The 21,611-nt window shown below is 43.7% G+C and overlaps 1 protein-coding gene across 2 annotated transcripts in view; it reads right to left on the reverse strand.

The window, feature by feature from the left end:
* The window catches only part of GPC6 (glypican 6), an 809,956-nt gene that overhangs the window by 46,605 nt on the left and 741,740 nt on the right, over positions 1–21,611 (reverse strand). For both annotated transcript variants that reach the window (XM_081198452.1, XM_081198451.1), the window contains exons 5-6: positions 15,427–15,557; positions 8,160–8,303 (exon numbers count right to left, since the gene is read on the reverse strand). In XM_081198452.1, coding sequence (XP_081054578.1) covers positions 8,160–8,303; positions 15,427–15,557 — 275 coding nt within the window. The remainder of the gene's footprint in view (positions 1–8,159; positions 8,304–15,426; positions 15,558–21,611) is intronic.

Consider the following 21,611-nt stretch of genomic DNA (forward strand, 5'->3'; position numbering starts at 1 on the left):
CAGGTCCGGGAGGGGCGGCAAGGTTGTGTGCAACCTTGCCTCCGCTCGCGGAGCTTGCGGGAATGGGGTGGGGGAAGCTCGAGACCCTAGCCCCCAGAACAGCCCCTTCTCCTGCCTGGGGAAAAGCCCGCAAGAGCCGCGCGAAGCTTGGGGGCTTTTCCTGCCTGCCTCCCCCCTGCATTCGCTCCATAGGATGCACAGACTTTCCCCCTTAGTTTTCAAGAGGGAAAAAGTGCGTCCTATGGAGTGAAAAATACGGTATCTGAAGGAGCACCTCCTCCCATATCAAGCTGGCCATGCATTAAGATAACCAGAGGAGGCACTTTCCCATGTTCCAGCTATTGGAGAAGTGTGTTATACATATGCAGAAAAGAGTGCTTTCTCCGTGGTAGCATCCCAGCTTTGGAATGCCCTCCTGAGAATGGCAATCCTGGCGCCGACAATCTTTTGGCACCTTTTTATTTGCCTAATTTCAAATTATGATATTTTCAGCTGGTTGACTGGTTTTATTCCTCTCACTTTTATTATATTGATGTTTAACATTGGCTTTGTATTATTATTATTATTATTATTATTATTATTATTATTATTATTATTGTAGATATTAAATGTCTACTGCTCCGAAATCCATTTTGGGATGAAGGCTCATTTTACAAGTCCTATAAATATATAACTAAAATAAATAAATAAAGATGAATAGCGACACATGGCATTCCCATTCATAAGCTACCCAGGGAGGGTGGGGGGAAGAAATAACCATTAGCTGTAGCATATGGCTAAGCGGGGAGCTTGGTTATTTGCCTGCTGTTTCTGCAGAAATGCAGAAAAGAATCTGGCAGAGTCACACAAAGCTAAATTTGTCGCTGCAAGTTAATGGGAATGCATAGAGCAGATTGCCTTATTTATGCTGAGATTTGCTTGCCTTTCAGACACCTAGGACCAGCCGCCCAATATAGCTCCTGCAAATCCTTAGGAAAGACAGACATGAGTTGTTCTAAAATGATCCTGGAGTCAAGCTGCTGGTAAGTAGCACAGCTTCAAGCCGTCACTTATCCCCCATTTTGTCAGCCTGTCTTATGAATTTACAGTGGTTAAGCTGACTCCTGCCTGGTAAAATACACAAAGAAGATATTGCACTTGGCCTATACAATAGTGTTTTTCACATTTAAAAATACCTATTCCTATTGTAGAATGAAGAATAAACCCATCTTTAAAGGGTTTTCTTTTCTTTTTTAAAGAAAATGTCCCCGGTAGGGACATGGCAAATCATTTTACAGCTTATTTATGGTTGTAAATGAAAGGGGATGAATAGAAGAAATTCGCTGCATAAAATAAATACTACTGTGCTGTGCTAGTTGCATTTTCTGCCCTTGGTTAAGACTCCAGGAAGTTTTATTTAAAAAACAAAGGGTGAGATCCATGTTTAGTCTGGTTATGAGTAGAACTATTAAAGTCAATGGGACTAATTAACGCTACAATCAGTGAGTCTCCTCTAAGTCTATGTGTGGATCCAACTCAATGGCCCCAATGCTGCCCCAATGAGTTGGGGAATTGGTGGCTCCCCAGATGTTTTTTGACGCAGATTCCTACCAGCCCAGCCCCATCCATTGGGGTGATTGAAGTCCCATTAGGGTTGATAGGAGTTGTAGTACAACATCATTTTGCCATGGGTTCCCTATTCTTAATGTATTGAGTACTGATGTGGAAGCATCCGTAGGCACCTGAAGTCAGTTCCATGGGGTGAAATTAGCACTACGGTATGATTAGAACTGCACATTCAGATACACACCTGTGTCCGTATTGGCTAAGTGTGGATAAGCACATTTTTTCTAGATTTATCAAATTGAAAAGTCAGACCCTGTGGACCTGGCAGCTTATTCTTCTACCCATTTTCTGCCAAGTTGATTGGAAAGATTAGACTTCTGTATTAGAGCTGCCAGATGTTCATTATTTCACCAGTAAAGACACATTCCGGAAGGTTATATACCGTATATATTTGGGTTTGAAAGCCCAGGATTTCAGATGTATTCAACAGTATTATATTCATAACCACTATCTTCATTATTTTGCCATGGCCCCCACTCTAAGAATGCTCCTAATCCACAATAAGAATAAAAAAATTGTAGCCCTAATTTAATTTATCCATCTCAAATTGAAAATTCCATGTCCCCAGTTAAAGGGAGGGAGAAGGGTTTTCTCACCTGACTGAACAGTGGCCACCTATATGCTTCTAAGCTTAGAAGTCTGAAAGATTTGTTAATCATGGACATTACTGCATCCATTATATTGCAAGAGGTTTGTTGTTTGCACACATTCAAATTTGAATATGTGTGTGCATGTGTAGACAGATAGGTAATAGATAGATAGATGGGCCTTTTTCACTGATAGCACCAGTGCTGTGGAATCCCTACCCTGATGAAAAACTGGAAGCCCCATCATCATTGGCATTCTGCCGGCTCTTGAAAACATTTCTTGAAAGCATTTCCCTGATTGGCTTGTTTATCCTACATATGTTAATTGTGGATGCTTTAATGTAGCCGTTTTACTATGTATTTTAATTACAGCAGCTGTGTTTTTAATTAGTTTTATTATTGTCATTTTACTATTGGTTTTATTTGTTTGTGAACCACCCTGGTATTTCTTTTTGAAATGAAAGGTGGTATAATAATAATAATAGTAGTAGCTGTAGTAGCAGCAGCAGCAAAAAATAATCTAGAGATCTCAACCAGAGGCTGGACAGCCATCTCTTGGGGATTGATTGATTGATTGATTGATTTTATTAAATTCATAACCCACTCTTCCTCTCTCAGAAGATACCAGATGCTCTGGCACTGAATTTTCTGCTTTAAGCAGAGGGTAATACTTGATGGCCTCAAGACTTCTCCACCTCTGTGATTCTATATTTTTAATTCTCAAAATGATTGTGCGTGATAACCGATAACCCCAGCAACATGCTTCTTCTGATTTTTTTTTTAAGTGTAAATGTATACCAATAGCTAAGACATGTAAGTGTTATGAATCCCTTTCATATTTGTAAATTTGTAATAAAATGTTATTGCAGCTTTGTCTGTTGAAACTCTTTGAATAGGCTGCAGAGTTAGAAAACAGTAGAAAAAGATAGAGGGTGAAATATGCAGACTTTCACAATGAAAGTCAAGAGCTGCTTTTATGTACCACACATAACAGCATCACTTTTATATTTTGCATGTAAAGAGTCATTTCTGAGAAGAAGGGAGTGTCAAAAAACTTTTTTTTTTTGGTCTGAGGGGACAAAAGAAAAGTATCCGATGGTTGAAGGCATTGATAACAAGAACACTGATTCATATGTTTAATGTAGTTGTGAAATAAGTTTTGTGTCCCAACTCGTTTGAAACATGAATTCCTTAATTAAAGTTTAGCGAGCGAAGATGCATTATGCATATGGACACTTAGCAACAATAAGTGCTTATTTAATTATGAGAGGAGCTGTAAAAAATGAGTGTATTGTAAAGTTAATTGGGAGTTGAAGTGATTGCACTTTAATTTGACAGGCTTAGGATTACTTGTTTCAGTTTTGGGCGCATTCAATTTTCTCATGGACAGAAATGGATCTCTCCGTTGAAAAGCTGTTCTCGCCATTTCATCTTACGAGTAATATATTATGACTAGTGAGATGCATGGCAAATTTGTGGGAATGTTTTAAATCTGCAGCATAGATTTGCCATTTGGAGTTTGTATCGTGGAGATTAGTTTGCTAGTAGCAGCAGCCAGTAAATCTGGGAGGAGGAAACTGTTGTTCTCCAGAAGTTGTTGGCCTGCCTTTCCCATAATCCCTGACTATTCGTCATGATGGCTGAGGCTGACAGGAGCTGGAGTGACCATAAGGAAGGTCACAGTTTGAGCATCCCTGACCTGCTGGCTTCTGCTAGTGCTATAATAGGCTTTTTCCTTGATGCTTTTCTGTGCAAGGATGGAATGAACTATCTGGGGGTATTTCTTCCAAGTAAATAAGCATAGATCCCCTAGACAGAGTCTCTTGGATCCCCATCTCTCAGCTTTCTGACAGAAAAAATGGTAAAGGACCCCTGGATGGTTAAGTCTAGTCAAAGGTGACTATGGGGTTGCAGCGCTCATCTCACTTTCAGGCCAAGGGAGCTGGTGTTTGTCCACAGACAGCTTTCCAGGTCATGTGGCTGTGATGTTAACATATGAGAGTGCTGGAGGTGAAATAGTTAAACAGGTTACCCAATCAGGACCCAGGGGGGTGGAGTCAGAGGGACTATAAAACCAGCTCTGGGAGGAGTTTGTTGGGAGTTGGGTGGTTGGTTGGAGTGGGAGTGAATTGGAATAGAGTTTGTGGGTAGGTTGAGTTAGCGTAGTGAAATAAGCTGAGTCAGGAACAGTTAGGGGCTAGGAAGACAAGTAAATATCTGAGAGGTGGTTTAGTGAGTGAGAGCAGGTAGTGGAAGTTATAGGTCTGGATAGGCACCCCATGATTGTAATTGACCGATACCATTTATGAAACCACACGCTTGTTAAACTGAAATAAATAAACAAAAGTTTATGTTTCAATTTAACCCTGACTGGACTCAGTATTGTACCAGGTAGGGCCTGGGTGGTGGCAGTGAGAAATAAAGTGGTGGCACAGGGATCAATAGATGGTGAAATGTCTGGGAACTAAACCGCTTCTGATGCAACGGAACACCGTGAAAGAAGTCAGAACGCACGGAAATGCTGTTTACCTTCCTACCGCAGCAGTACCTACTTGCAATGGCATGCTTTCGAACTGCTAAGTTGGCAGGAGCTGAGACAGACCAATGGGAGCTCACCTCGTCATGGGGATTCAAACTGCCAACCTTCCAATCCGCAAGCCCAAGAGGCTCAGTGGTTTAGACCACAGTGCCACCCGCATCCCTTTCTGACAGTACCTACCACAGGAAACATGTTTCAGAAAAAATAGCTAGGCAGCGAGAAGAACTCTCTCCCATACAAGGGAGAAGCACAATCCTTTAACACTGGATGCCCGGAGCGGTCTTTCCACTAGGTGACCACACATGATTCTTCATTTGGAGACATGAGGACTTTTCTTATTGCAGAATTCTATGAAAAGTAGTTCCTATGATGTATTGCATTTCTGTAGCACATGAAGAGAGGCTTGAAAGGTGATATCGCAGGGAGGCAAGCTGGGTCAATGAAGCCCAGAAATATTTTAATAGGGTAGTAAAAGTTTAACAGGGCCCAGGGAAGATGGGGTTGGTTGAGTAGCAGCAGCCTATTGCAGGGAAAACACAAGGGAGACCCAAAGAAAGGGAAGGATGGAGTCAAATTGTAGGCTTGGCAGATCTACTCTCTGCCCTAAAAGAAGTCTGAGGTCTACTAACTGGACCTATGTGCAAAACAGGAAAGCGGACATAGAATTGTAGGACAAGGTAAACACTTGCTCAGTCCACAGATTTGTTTTCAATACCAAAAATTTAGCTCACGTGCAAATCTGCTCTGATTTCCCCACAAGCTGTCTTAATTTCAGAGGGGGAAAGAAGGAAAGAATGTTCTCGGGAGTTTTTTGGGCAATTGTATTGGGAGTCAGAAACTCTTGCTGGTTTACAGCCAGGAGATCCCAGTCTATCTTCTTCCTGCTGCTTTGAAATGGGATGGATGTGGGTGAAGTGGACCAAATAGCAGGCAATAGTTTTTGTATCTTAATATTGTGTCTTGGGTGTCTGTCATTCTGTTGGACAGAACAGAGTGGTTTAATTCTCTTAAGTATCAGAAATGGATAGCATAAAAAGTGAACTAAAAAAAGCGATTGTCATTTATAGTAGTTGTTCCTATTACTTCCAGCAATCTGTTCTCAAAGAGTTGGGTCAGAATGTGGGTACAAAGAGGCACATTTCACTGAAAACAATGCAGGGAATAGAGATATGTAGCACCCCTACTCAGTTACATAATCAGAACTGACAGTGAAGGAGCTGAGAGTGCCTTATGCTATAAGCATTGTTGAAACTAAGCAGGCATGGACCTGATCAGGGCCTAGATATAAGACAGCTGAGGGCTCCTTATCTGGATGATAGACAACTGGGAACTCCTGAGAAGCCCATGTAAGCAACAGGGAGCTTTCTGAATGAAATGGAAACTACATATGCATATCTTATATAATTACCTGTAAGTATCCGAAATGTGACTGTGTTTTTATTAGGAATGCCATGAAAGGTGTCATGAAAGATGGCAAGCTTCAGATTTGGTCTTGACTTTGTAGTATCCTACTCTTAGAAATCTGGGGCAAAAGTGGGTCTTTCTACCGATCCAAAAATGTTTCATGACATTCCCCAAAGGTTTCTGGCCTGATATATCTGGGGCAGTGACAATGGGGAACTCCCCTCGTCTTTGATAACACCACATTCAGCATCAGCAAAAACCACCAATCAGGAGTGCCAACTTGAATAAAATATTGTGGAGATCTACGTAAGCCCCGCCCTGCGTAATCGATCACAAGATGCGGCACCCCCCCATTTGAATGTCAATGCCTGTAAACTTTGGGGCCCTCCAGTCTCCTCAAATATTTTATTAGGGGGCGGCTGAAGGGACCTCAACCACTAGGAGTTGGCTCCTATGCCACAAAGCACGTGCAGGGAGACGACAGGAAGGGCAAAGTCAATCCAGTGCTACTATTTATATGTGATATGTTGTACTGGAATGTGAATGGGGATTTACATCTCATTGCAGGAGAAGTTCATATGCTGGGGGTACTACTGCTACTAAGCCAGTGGTCCTGACCTTGCCGCCATGTTGGCCCATCCATCGCCATCCAGGTAAGCAACAATGGCACTGGTGTTGGAAGGATCGTTCTCCTCACCCTACATGCCCTACTGTCTCACTGGAAGTAAGGCTGAGCACCCATACTCCCATGTGCGTCTCCTTTCCACCCCCATAGTCAGAAGTGCAAAAGACAACGTGGGGAAGAATGGCAAATGGCTATAGTGCACTTGTGACCCTCAAAAGGCCATTCTCACATTCTGTTAGAAGAAGAAGAAGAGTTTGGATTTGATATCCCGCCTTTCACTCCCTTTAAGGAGTCTCAAAGCGGCTAACATTCTCCTTTCCCTTCCTCCCCCACAACAAACACTCTGTGAGGTGAGTGGGGCTGAGAGACTTCAAGGAAGTGTGACTGGCCCAAGGTCACCCAGCAGCTGCATGTGGAGGAGCGGAGACGCGAACCCGGCTCCCCAGATTAGGAGTCTACCGCTCTTAACCACTACACCACACTGGCACCACACTGGCTAGAGCTCAGTAGATTCATCCGGTTCTAGGAACAGTGTTGAGTAAGCAAGCAGGAAAGTCTTCAGCATAATTCTGCAACATCCCTAGTTTTTAAGAAAACATTTGTTTTGTTGGGTGATAACTGTTCACATCATATGAACAAGGTTTTGTTGTTACTAGCCAGCTGCTTTGGCCATGTATAGCCATATGGTGAAGCCACATACATAACCAAGATTAAGAGGTGAATGAGAAAAGATTAATTATCTCTTAAGTTCTAGCTGACCAAAAATCTTTCCTCCCTATATTTTTTAAATGATTTTCAATTTGTAAAATTAGAAAACTGCTATAATGCATGAAGACACACAGGTCAGAATTATTTTTTATAGGTCCACACTTTGAAAAGCTAGCTTTTTATGTCCTTCATTTAAGATTTAAATGAATATCTGAGGTAGGTTGTGTTTCTAACATTTTAGGTAGATTCACTGAGCCACTTACCTCAAGAATAAGCAATATTTAAGTCTCTGGCCTACAAAACTTCCCCAGCTAACACAAACTTTTCCTACCATTGTGTGGCACCTCACTCAAGAATAAGTCATTCTGAAGGAAAAGGAGAGAAAAGCTTTCCCAAGGGAAATGCTTTGAAGGGTCACACATGACACATACTTACGTTGTTCTAGTGGTCTGCAGGAAAGATCATTGTTACTTCCAGTATTGTTAGTTTTTCACTGCCCAAATAATTCAACTATTTTGCTATTCTTTCTTTTCAGAGTGAAATAGCTGTTCATTGTACTGTTAGACCTTTTTATCTGGTGGTGTCATGCAACAGGTATGAGCATCTAAGAGTGTGGAGAAGGTCAGCTTTCAAAATAAAATCCCTTCCCTTTCGTAACAATTGAGATCACTTTACCATAGTTATTACTTACCAGCCTGTCCAAACTTGTACCAGCAGCTGTTGTTGGTCTTTCCTCAGGATTATAGGGTCGAAAGCGGGTATTAAAGGTATCCGGAACAGAGCGGGAGGATCTTAAAGCTGGAGCTGGTTTAGGCTGTCCACATCCTTGAAAGACCTGCAAGAACCATGCTAAATTACTCCAAAGGTTCACTAAGAATTGAATCTAGCAGCATCTTATTCCTGGATCTCAATTTCACATGGATAAATTTGATAACCTGGTCAAAGTGACTGATCAACAGCATCATCAACAATTGAATAAGCAGATTTTTTGTTACTGCCTCGATGTGTTATACTTGTGAATTTTATTGTCTAAGCACCAAGTTACATGAACTGGATTTCAAGTTGTGTCATCTATATCAAAACAGATACCTCACACATGCAATATGTAGGTCTGAGTTCAAAATACTTGAATGGCTCTATTTTGGCTTTCATTGACACTAATCAATACCTTTGTTTTTTTACTATTCCCCCCCCCCCAGCTTGCTACTCAAAAGCATGAACAAAAATTACCAGAGCATGGACCGTCTCAAGGATCATATAGTTATCCCTTTCAAGACCTTCTCTGGGTTCTTTCTTTCTTTCTTTCTTTCTTTCTTTCTTTCTTTCTTTCTTTCTTTCTTTCTTGGAACTGCACAAAGACTGAGTAGTTTCTTAAATGTGTACATTTAAGTCTTAAATTTTAAGTCTAAGTACATTCCAACATAATTATCAAACAGGCTTGAAAACATTGCTTTACTCACTGGCTACCTATTTTTTTCAATGAACAAAAAGCAACCTCAATGAAAGGACAACATTTGAGGTAAAAATCAAAACCCATGAAATTATGGCTCAAATTGCTCAGGTGATTCACTGACTTCCTTAGGCCATTCACTTGATTTTTCTACACCTAACTGGCAGCCAAATGTGTGAATGGACTGCACTGGCAAGTGTTCTGTTTCAGGTGTTATTTTCTTAAAGGAGTGTAACTTGTTTTTGGAACTAAATGGAGTTCTGTTTAAAACTTAGCCACTACCACTCCAGCTCCCATCTGTTTAAGCCTTATTTGTGTTTGGTGAAGAGGCATTTGCATCAAGGCTTCCTGGTGTGTTTTCTGAGACCCACCAAACGGAGAAAAGCTATACAGTGGTACCCCGCAAGACGAACGCCTCGCGAGACGAAAAACTCGCAAAACGAAAGGTTTTTTCGTTTTCGAGTTGCCTCGCAAGACGAATTTCCCTATGGGCTTGCTTCGCAAAACGAAGCTTGCCCCGGGGACAGCGGGTCTTCTCTTTTGAAGCAAGGGGCTGCGGGGAGATCGCTATCTCCCCGCAGCCCCTTGCTTCAAAAGAGGTCCGGGGGCAGCGGGAAGCGACGCGCTTCTTCCCCGCTTCCCCCGGACGTCTTTTGCAGCAAGGGGCTGCGGGGAGATCGCTATCTCCCCGCAGCCCCTTGCTTCAAAAGAGGTCCGGGGGCAGCGGGAAGCGAAGCGCTTCTTCCCTGCTGCCCCCGGACGTCTTTTGCAGCAAGGGGCTGCAGGGAGATCGCTATCTCCCCGCAGCCCCTTGCTTCAAAAGAGGTCCGGGGGCAGCGGGAAGCGAAGCGCTTCTTCCCCGCTTCCCCCGGACATCTTTTGCAGCAAGGGGCTGCAGGGAGATCGCTATCTCCCCGCAGCCCCTTGCTTCAAAAGAGGTCCGGGGGCAGCGGGAAGCGAAGCGCTGGTCTGAAGGCGGTTTTCCTAGGAACGCATTAATTGATTTTCAATGCATTCCTATGGGAAACCGTGCATCGCAAGACGAAAAAAACGCAAGACGAAGAGACTTGCGGAACGAATTAATTTCGTCTTGTGAGGCACCACTGTACAGTTGTGCAGTAAGCCACTGCTAGATCAAGGGGAGCAGGCTTCACTTTGGATAAGAAGCTGTAAGGACCAGTCTCTTGCATTCAAGTGTGCACCAAAGAATTATGAGCAACACAATCTACATAAACTGAAGGTGAAAACAATGCAGAAGGAGTGGACATATTGCTAAGGTGATTGTGTGACAGCAGCCTCAATATGGCTGGCGTAATAGGTGGGGGAGAGAATGGGGTTAAAAATGAAAAGGAGGAAATTGATCTCATTGATTCTACTTAGTGATGTGTCAGAATAAAGACAGAGTTCTGCCAGAATAAAATAGCGTATTTGGAGGCTGAAGAATATAATGTCATGCTCCTGAATGGTTTTAAAATTGAGCGCAGCGGATGCTTCGTTTAATCACTTTCCACATGTTATATTTTGAAAGGTAGTCAACATATAGGAAATCTAGATTGGACCTGGATAAGCCCCATTCAGGTCAGGCTTGAGGTATGCAGATCTAGATAAATAACCATTTGTCATATTCATATGTCATATTAGATGTTAAGGGCCTTTGATTCAGGCTGACGTGAATGACCTCCGTCTGACTACTAGCTAGCAACAAACTTGTCAGAAAAGGTTTTGCCAATGTGGAGAGCTGAAACCTGGGAATTTCTGCATTGATAAAACAAAGCTGCATTGTTTGCAGCCCTAGGACTCTTCTAAGTAGATGGGGGGGGGGATGGACACATCCTGATATATGGTGTTGGGGTTTGGGGGAGATCTGTGCACCTTCAGATGAATGCTCCAGAAGAAAAGCCCAGGAGGGGAACACATGCTATCAGCTCTTAAGGAAACCACCAACTGTTTCAACAAACCCTCCTCCATCTTTAGGGATGGGTGAATCTGTCAATTTTGGTTTCTCTCAATTTCTCATTTTTTCCTGAACATAAGTTCAGTTCCCCACATCTTTTATAAAGGCCTTTTGGAGAAAATACCTGTCAGGAAACTGACATCAGAGCAACAGGCGAAGGAGAGGCTCTCTGATTCTGCAGGGGAAGGAACAAACACTAGGGGGAGACGCAGCTTGATGGAGGGGGAAGGAAATCAGCGTAACACCAAGGAGCCAGGAGAGCAAATGGGAGAAGAGGTGGAAGGGCTCCGGGATTCTTCCTTGGAAGTCAGTGAGGAGAGCCCTGGTCCTCCACTACCCATGGCCTCCTTGCGCAGGAGACTCCTGCGCAATGAGAGGCGGAGACGATTGGGAGTCAAACAACTCTTATGCTGGCAACGGTTTAAGAAACGCCCACAGACAGACTCTGCGAGTGACTGAGGCAGCCACGCTGAGATGGGCTGTGCAGTCAGGACAGTTTAACCCAGGCAGTCAAGCTCCCAAAGGGGACAGTTTACGCACGAGTAACTCCAAACCACTACAATACCTTTTAAGATTTGTTTAAGCAAACAGTTGGGTTCAGTTAGAGAAAGAGTGTGTACATGGTGGGAGGCCCTGTGAGGGTTAGATTAAAATATTAAATATCTGTTGACAGCTGACAGTTGGCTGCCATGTAAGTACCTCAGGCTGGTCTGGGGAAACTCGGTCCTTTTTGATAAACTTTCGATTGGTCATTTGGGCTCAAATGCCTGGTCACTCATTGGACAGTTGAGGTGGTCTGATGAGTGGGGAGAAATCAATGCCACCCAAATCTTGTCGAAGGATAGGCTGGCCATGACATAATTCATACTGTTGAGTGACCAAAGTTGCTGAACAAGACAGAGGGTGAGACTTAGAGTGGCTGAGATTAAGAAGCTGAGAGAGAAGTCTGGGGCAGAAGTAGGTGGAAGGTGGGCAAGACACAACATAGGCTGAAGAAAGTTGAAGCTACAGCCTGCCCTGAAGATGAAGATTGGCAGTGAGGCCATATAAAGATGCTAAGCAGTGAGGAGAATTCAACAAGGAGCTTCTGGAACTGACCACAGTGAGAACTTCATGCAAGCCTGGCTCAAAGAAAACAAGTCTACAGGACCTTGTGGTGAGATTGACTAGGGAAGAAGGAATATGGGTAAATATGGGCTGTGCTTTTTTCTAAAAAAAATGTTTAGGGGTGCTCTCATTTTGACTCAAGAAAATCTCCATTTTATAGTTCAAATTGGGAAAAATAAATACAGTAAATGGACAAAAGTACAAAGATTCACAAAATGTTTAGGGGTATGCACATCCCTGTGTACCCCCCCCCGAAAAAAGCACTGAATATGGGTAAATGGCGTATAAATTACCGTATTTTACGCTCTATAGGACACATTTCCCCCCCTCCAAAAATTGAGGGGAAATGTGTGTGCGTCCTATGGAGCGAATGCAGGCTCCTTGGCTTCAGCGATAGCAACGCTAAGCCTCCCTCCGCGCTCCAAAGGCTTCACGTTGCTTTCGCTGAAGCCTGGAGAGCGAGAGGCGTCAGTGCGCACCGACCCCTCTCGCTCTCCAGGCTTCAGGGATAGCCGCGTGCAGCCCCTCCGGCAGGGAGAGCTTGCGTGGGGCTAAAGAGGAAGCCAAAACAGCCAGCGGGATCCATCCCGCTGGCTGCCTTGGCTTGTGCCATAGCCGCGCGCAACCCCTCCGGCAGGAAGAGGTTGCGCGCAGCCTGTACGCTGCTCTTTGGGGCTGGGAAAAAAAAATAAGATTCCCCCCCTTGATTCCCCCCCCTAAAAACTAGGTGTGCCCTATGGTCCGGTGCGCCCTATGGAGCGAAAAATACGGTAAACAAGGTTAGGAACTAGGTTTTATCAGCCATCATGTAAGCCTCTGCAACTGTCACTTAAAGCTACAGTAACCTTATTACATCATCTATAACTAAGCCTTAAAGAACTTGTAAGAAAACTAGGGAAAAGAGAGATTGCAAGTTTTGTAAATACAGTTAAATGTAGTTCTAAGCCTGCTCTTCATGTTGTTGTCCCCCCTCCCTTCAGCTCACCTCCCTTGCAAAATATGTTTATAAGGTGTGTTTGCAAAGCAGTACAGGTTGGCTGTATTGATTCTGGTACCATGTCAACTATAGTATTAGTAGCTGCTCTTTAGCTAGGACAATTTATAAAGAGAGAGATTCTTATTTGACTTTTTTTAAAAAAACCCTAGTAGAATTGCAGAATTGTAAAGTTGTAAGAGACCCTGGGAGTCATCAAGTCCTTATATCTTTATAGTTTACAAATAAATAAAGACTATATTGTTATTTTTATGCAATTCTAAAAAGTGTGTCTGGCTGATTTTGTATCACAAAATCACATCTAAATTACCAAGCTACTGGGATATAGTTAAAAAACATTGGTAAACAGTATAGGACAGAAAAATAGTTCCCAGCCATTAGAAAGTGAATCAGCAGTGGTAAATAAAAGCTGGTTCTCCCAGCCTACAAAATATTAAGAAACCGATGGGGTGAAATGTGGGAACACCCTCCAAGCTCTCATTTTTAAAAATTCATTTTAGTGCAAATCTCTCCTAAGACACATGCAAAGTTGCCTAATACACAGTTTGTCCAATGCAATTCATTTTTGTATGTTATTTTCACGAATGCATGCGTTTCTATGCACACTTTACATTGGTATCCGCATTTTTGTATGCATTAGTTGGCCGAACTGAATTGCAAAATTCAGAGAAGTGCAAATTTTGAAGAACGGTGCGTTTTGGTTCATGTAATGTTTCGCAAAGTGTGAATCAGTGTAAATGCAAACTGAGTCAAGTTTTTAATTTATAGTCAATTTGTAAAAAAAAATGGAAATTCAGTTAAAATTATATTGGAAAAAAGTACCAATGGTAAGATGGGCTAACTCCCATGGGCATGCCCTTCAACTGTCCAGATGCAGTGTTACAAATATGGTAATTGGTTTTTGAAGGCTGTTGTAATAAAGTTGGGGACCTGTTGCAACATTTCCTTGTTATATTATGGGAGGAAGAAGGCAGAGGTCTAGTGTGGGACAAGAAAGAGCAATCCACAGCTAGCAACATGTAACAAGACTGTAACCTCTGTATTTTCTAGCCCAGTGAACAGGCATAGTCCAGAAGCTTTTGTGGGAATCTGGAAGTACAACTTGACCCACTCTTGACTATTGGTGTCCAGTGGTACCTTGGTTCTCAAACCTCTTGGTACTAACACAACTTGGAAACCCAAACACTGCAAACCTGGAAGTAAGTGTTCTGGTTTGCTAACCTTTTTCGGAAGCAGAAAGTCCTCCATTTTGAGTGTTATGCTTCCGATTTGAAGAAGAAGAAGAGTTTGGATTTGATATCCCGCCTTTCACTCCCCTTCAGGAGTCTCAAAGCGGCTAACATTCTCCTTTCCCTTCCTCCCCCACAACAAACACTCTGTGAGGTGAGTGGGGCTGAGAGACTTCAGAGAAGTGTGACTGGCCCAAGGTCACCCAGCAGCTGCATGTGGAGGAGCGGAGACGCGAACCCGGTTCCCCAGATTACGAGACTACCGCTCTTAACCACTACACCACACTGGCTCTGAGTGCCACACTTCTGTTTTGACTGTTACGCTGAGGTCTGTCTCTTTTTGCTATTTCTTTTGTGTTTTTGCAGCTTTTTCTTGTTTTTGTGACAGTGTGGAACCCAGTTCAGCTACTGACTGATTGATTGTGTGACTGCAGTACATTGTTTATTGCTTTCACTTTATGGATCAGTGGTCTCGTTAGATAGTAAAATTCACGTTAAATTGCTGTTTTAGGGGTTGCTTTGATAAGTCTGGAATGGATTAATCCATTTTGCCTTACTTTCTATGGGAAGGTGCACCTTGGTTTTGGAACACTTTGGTTTTGGAACAGATTTCCGGAACGGATTAAGTTTGAGAACCAAGGTACCACTGTAATGAAATTTCCTCTGTTGGTGTGGATGGTCTTTTTGTGCCATTCCCTCCTTTGATTTGTTGCACAGGCAGGATCCCTGCTTGAGATCGATTGATTGCCTGCTGAAGACCTACTGAGAGTTCAAGCCTCTTCATGCCTTCAGTCCAGCCCCTGCACAGAAAGCAGATTTCAGGCCAGACCTTTCAGGAAAAATAGAGGAAAATGCTCCAGATGCTTACAATAACACTTACTCCAAGCCTGACACATTTCAGAACAAATCCTTCCTCGGGGAGTAGGAGGAACACACTATAAATATACCAATAACATACATAAGAAATGGGATAGCAAAGCAACTAATGTAATAGATTCTCATAGCCTTATTTTGCTCTATACTTTACTACCTCATTTCATCGAATAAATCATATGGCAAGCACCTGGAGTTTCTCCCCTCTTTTCCCCCCTGCCCGTGGTGATTTCCTGGTTTTGTGGTTGGTCATCTGGATATTTAAGGAAAGAAACAACCAAATTTCTAAAGAAGCAATGGTAGAGTTTGATATCTAGCTGAGGCATTTAGTAGCAACAATGTGTTTGATACCTTTGCTGTCACATGTACACTGTTTTCTTGCATGTTCATGATGGCTTCGGAAATCTTGACATCAATAGGATCCATAACAGATTCAATGTTGAATGGTCCCTCTAATCTGTCTGCTACCAAAAGCATAGCATCTGTTGAAAGACAAAGCAGCCAGCCGTCAGAAAATAAGTAACTATGGAGCCTCACATGATGGAACACAAAGGGTCCTGACAGATGATGATTCAACTTCAGAAACTTGCCATTGTCTCACAGAGAGACAATGGAAACCAGGTGTGTCTGTCCTATATAAGCACTTAAAATATGTCAGTACTCAGCTGGAGAAAAAGTCGAGAGCACCTGAATCGGACACCAGGAGGAGAAAGAAAGAGGAGGAGAGGGAGGGAGGGACACACACACACACACACACACACACACACACACACACACAGAGAGAGAGAGAGAGAGAGAGAGAGAGAGAGAGGAGTACTGCAAATTCAGCCAACAGGTGTACCAAAAAGTGGAGTTGTCTGCCAGTCTCTCTCTCTCTCTCTCTCTCTCTCATACACTCACTCATTCATTGATTCATTCACTCACTCACATATATTTTAAAAGGTGTACCAAGAAAGCTTTGTTATGCTTATGTTAATACAAGACATTGTATTGTATTTTAGTGTTCTGTTGGAAGCTGCCCAGAGTGGCTGGGGAAACCCAGCCAGATGGGCGGGGTATAAATCATCATCATCATCATCATCATCATCATCATCATCATCATCATCATCATCACACAAGTCTGTTTTCAACTACATGTACCAATTCAACAGAACTGGCTTGGGTAGCAGTCCTTTATTTTACATTTACATCTGTCAGGGATGGTTCAGCTGCAGGTCAGCACGGAGACTCAGTGATGAGCAATGAAGTTAATTCTTTTTTCAAGAAAACAGAATACAAACAGAGAAACCTGCAGGCAAGACTGGCCCCGGTAAAGCAGTTGGCAGAATGGACAATCTGTGCCTCCTACTTCCCCCCAAGTCTCCTCCCCATCCAGCGGTTTTCCCAGCCATCAGAAACGCCATTGGGAAGGGGTCTCTGAGCTCTTTGCTCTGCTACACGCAAAGCCTTTCATGCCCTTGGAGACAAGGGAGGAGAGGAGCTGGATAGAGTAGGACCGGCAGACTCCTGAGAGTCTGCTGCAGCCTCAGCTCCCACCTCCTCCTGCCTGCCCTGCTTCAGTGCTTTCTGCCATTTCTTCCTCTCTCTCTTGGCCATTGCTTGTTCAGCATCCAACCATTCTGCCCCCCTTCATCCTCTGACCTTGTTCAGTGTCCCACCTCCACTTCCTTGGCTCTGAGCCTTCCTCTTCTGGGACTTCCCTTGTAAGGTTCTCCAGCTGAAGCCTCCCACCACTCCTGATCATCCAGCCAGTCCCTGACATCTTGACTACTGTAATTCGCTCTATGCGGCGCTGCCCTTGAAGCTGTCCCAGAAACTCCAGCGGGTGCAGAATACTGCAGCGAGGCTCCTCACAGGGTCTCTGCCATGGGAGCATATTCACCCAGTGCTTTTCCAGCTGCATTGGCTCCCGGTGGAATACAGGGTCAGATTTAAGGTGCTGGTTTTGACTTTTAAAGCCCTTCACGGCCTAGGACCCTCGTACCTATGGGACCGCCTCTCCTGGTATGCCTCACGGAGGACCTTAAGGTCCATATATAGCAACACCGTAGACGTCCCGGGCCCTAAGGAAGTTAGATTAGCCTCAACCAGAGCCAGGGCCTTCTCAGCACTGGCTCCGGCCTGGTGGAATGATCTGTCTCTTGAGACCAGGGCCCTGCGGGATCTGATCTCTTTCCGCAGTGCCTGTAAGACAGAGTTGGTCCACCTGGCCTTTGGCTCAGAATCAGTTTGATTTCCTCCCCCTCTCTTTTTCCTTTCTCCTCCTATGAAGAGATTGCTCCCTAATTGTTTTAATGTTGTATCTTAATCTTTTAAATTGTATTTTAATCAACTTGTTTTTATTATTGGTTGTTAGCCGCCCTGAGCCCGGTCTTGGCTGGGGAGGGTGGGGTATAAATAATTTATTATTATTATTGTTGTTGTTGTTATTATTATTATTATTATTATTATTATTATTATTATCATCATCATCATCATCATCATCATCATCATCATCATCTTCCCACTCTCCAAGGAGCTCAGTGTGGAACATGTATCATTGCATTTTATCTTCATGACAACCCTGGGAAGTTGGCTAAAACAGAGTGACTGGTTCAAAGCCACCCAGTGATCTTCATGGCTGATCTTTGGCCTCTCTTTGGCCTCTCAAGTTATCCAACGCTAGCCTGGCACAGTGACCCCAGCTGTTAGGGAAGAGCCATAGCTCCATGACAGAACAGATGTTTGTCATGAAGAAGGTCAACCCATGTCAACTTCAGGTAGGGATGAGAAAGTGAAGAGACCTGCTGTTTCTTCATCAGTGTCATGCAGATTTTGCTTATTTGCCAGCCACAGAAAAGAATGCAGCCACCCCGCCTTCCTCTGTCAGCCATCTTGGAAATTCTTGAGAAGGCAGCACTAGAAGCAATAGGGAGCAGAATCCCTCTTCCCAAGCAATTGAAAGCCCAGATGAAATACACAGTCATTATATCTGAGGATCTGTGAATATATGAGCCAGGTGTGTATGAATGCTTTGAAGATGGTGTGGCCCACAAGACAGAGAGGTGTTCTGAAAAACTCAATATTGCTGCTCAACGGAACTCTAAGCATCACTGTTAGGTGGTGACACAGTCTACTCCATAAATGCATATCTACATGGGTCCATGTGTGTCAGCCTGTTGTTTGTGGTTTCTTGGAATATATTTGTGAGGGGTGACTGGGCCAGGGAATGATGACTTAAAGTATTCTAAAGGATCCATTCTGGCTCCCTGTACATTTCTGAGCACAATTTAAACGGTTGGTGATGACCTTTAAATCTCTAAATGGCCTTGGCCCAGGATACCTGGAGGAGTGTCTCCACCCCCATCGTTCAGCCCAGACACTAAGGTCCAGCTCTGAGGGTCTTCTGGCGGTTCCCTCACTACGAGAAGTGAAGCTACAGGGAACCAGGCAGAGGGCCTTCTCGGTAGTGGCACCCTCCTTGTGAACGCCCTCCCTTCAGATGTCAAGGAAATAAACAACTATCTGACTTTTAGAAGACATCATGAAGTTTTTAATGGTTTTGTTTGTTTGTTATGTTTTCATATGTGTTGAAAGCCACCCAGAGTGGCGGGGGCAACCTGTCCAGATGAGCAGGGTATAAATAATAAAATAATAATAATAATAATAATAATAATAATAATAATAATAATAATAATTATTATTATTATTATTATTATTATTATTATTATCATTTGTGCAAATATGTTTGACCCATGCTGTATTTCTCTCCAACATACAGCATACAGTCTGCGCAGCACAGGGTGGTAGTGGTTTGACACATAACAGGGTGGACCAGGAGAGGCACAGAAGGGATTGTTGGGCAAAACTGGAGCCCATGGCAGTAAGGAAAGCCTATTGATATATATATCAAAGCTTCAGCTTGAAGCAACAAGAAGCAGGTTGAAAACTTTCTTCACAAAAGCCGTCTCTTGTCATACCTCTCTAAGAAAAAAAAAAGGCAGCAGAGAGTTTAAAAACTGCATTAATAATAGATGCCACATCCCATTGCCTCATGCAGCAGAGTTGAAAACGGGCCTTTTATCTTGACACCCGAAACAGATAATTTGCCAGACGATTCGTACATAGACATATCAATCATAAGAATGGAAGCTGATCGAAATGAACCCTTGGGGTATATTCTGGAGCTTTGCACAAGACGAAGAAAACTTTTATGTGATATACTGGGATCTTATAATTAAAGCAGCTGTTCATTCTGACCCCAAGGACCTCATTTCCTTGCAATACAAACAGGGGATAAATATTGGATTCCTGCCATGACGTACAGGTACAAGTCATGTTTTATGCTCTGTGCTTTGTACAAAATGCAGCTGTCTGCTGTCGGCTGCAAGATATATTTTATGGTTCTGCTGGGGTTACACAAACTCATTTGTCTAATTACATGGCGCCGTGCTCAGAGAATTACATAATGTACAATCATAAGAGCATAGTGATGCATATTCTACTGTGTTTACAGTGCACCTTTGACCAAGTTAGACGCTACCAGCTAATCCATCCCCGAGAAGTATGTGCTCCCATGCCTTCTAACCTCAGCCCATGATCAGACAGCGTTTCCTTTCTCAATTGTTTAAAAAGAATATCCTCCCCTCCACTCCCCAGTGTAGAATTCCCTTTAAGCTCTGCACTAGATAGACTGCAATATCTGCTCTGCAAGCAAACAAGAATTTACAGAAATGCTGCAAAAGACCTCATGGTTTGACTCAAAATGTTGTCATTTCCATCATAGCATGGAGGTGAACTTGCCACACACTCTTCACAGAGCAGCTTTGAGTGGTTTCTCTCAGAAGTGGGGGCAGAGAAAGGCATGAAAGGATGGGTGACAACAGCCACACCCCAGGAACAGCTTCGATTGGTCAGCTAAACCAGGTTGAGAGTAGCCAATGGGTCTCAAACTCATGATGAGTTTGGGACTTTCCCTGCAGGTGTAGACAGGCTCCAGAGGATTGACCAGACAAGACCAAGAGCAGGTCCAACAGTCAAAAAGGGAGCTTCTGCATGTGTGGGGCAGATGTGACTCATTAACCTGAGAAGGTAGCCCATCTTGGAAAAGGAAAACTCTGATTCTAAACCTCTGCTGCCTTGCTGGACATTTTCAGGAGAAGGAAAGGCTAAGGAGTAAACCCTACACAAACCCAGAGTTGAGTTCCTAAGATGGTTGGACGGTGCCTTGTACACCTCCTTCTGGCAACTCCTGCAGCCTAGCCAGTGCTAAACATAGAATCATAGAATCATAGAATCATAGAGTTGGAAGAGACCACAAGGGCCATCGAGTCCAACCCCCTGCCAAGCAGGAAACACCATCAGAGCACTCCTGACATATGGTTGTCAAGCCTCTGCTTAAAGACCTCCAAAGTAGGAGACTCCACCACACTCCTTGGCAGCAAATTCCACTGTCGAACAGCTCTTACTGTCAGGAAGTTCTTCCTAATGTTTAGGTGGAATCTTCTTTCTTGTAGTTTGGATCCATTGCTCTGTGTCCGCTTCTCTGGAGCAGCAGAAAACAACCTTTCTCCCTCCTCTATGTGACATCCTTTTATATATTTGAACATGGCTATCATATCACCCCTTAACCTCCTCTTCTCCAGGCTAAACATGCCCAGCTCCCTTAGCTGTTCCTCATAGGGCATCGTTTCCAGGCCTCTGACCATTTTGGTTGCTCTCCTCTGGACACGTTCCAGTTTGTCAGTGTCCTTCTTGAATTGTGGTGCCCAGAACTGGACACAGTACTCCAGGTGAGGTCTGACCAGAGCAGAATACAGTGGCACTATTACTTCCCTTGATCTAGATGCTATACTCCTATTGATGCAGCCCAGAATTGCATTGGCTTTTTTAGCTGCCGCATCACACTGTTGGCTCATATTGCTCTGCTTTCTTTTGGACCACACCAGCAAGGCCGAGAGTGGGGTCTTCTTGTATGAGCAGCCCAGGACCTCCACACACAGTGCCCTGGCTTTCACCCAGGGAATTCACTTTGGTGCTGCTAATGGAGCAGCTTGACATCACCCCCAAAGCCCACTCCATTGTTTCTTAAGACAGATGGATGCCAATAACACTGCTGGTTGATTCAACTTGGCTGACTGGAGAGACGGGTATGTTATTAGGTTTGAAGCTGCTTGAACTCAGGACGAAAGGGGGAAATGTACTAAGAAGAAGGCACGTTTGGCAAACCCTCACCATGATCAACTCCCACCCGGAAACCTATGCCACCACTGTGGAAGGACGCGTGGATCCAGAATTGGCCTCCACAGTCACTTATGGACTCACGGGTAAGATTGTGTTCATGGGATCTTACTCAGCTACGAGGGATTGCCAAAGAAGAAGAAGAATTAGGTTGTGGTCCAGGCCAGAGGTCACAATGAGCTTGAGGTCTTCCACCCCCTTTTATTGTTTTATTGGGTATGGGTTTTTTGTGGGATTTGTTTGTTGATGATGAGAGGGGGTGCCCCAAAACATAAAGCAGTTCAGCTGTACCTAGCCAATGTGTAGATAGAAACAGT

The sequence above is a fragment of the Podarcis bocagei genome, assembly GCF_964188305.1.
Source record: "Podarcis bocagei genome assembly, chromosome: 6".
Classification (NCBI taxonomy): Eukaryota; Metazoa; Chordata; class Lepidosauria; order Squamata; family Lacertidae; genus Podarcis; species Podarcis bocagei.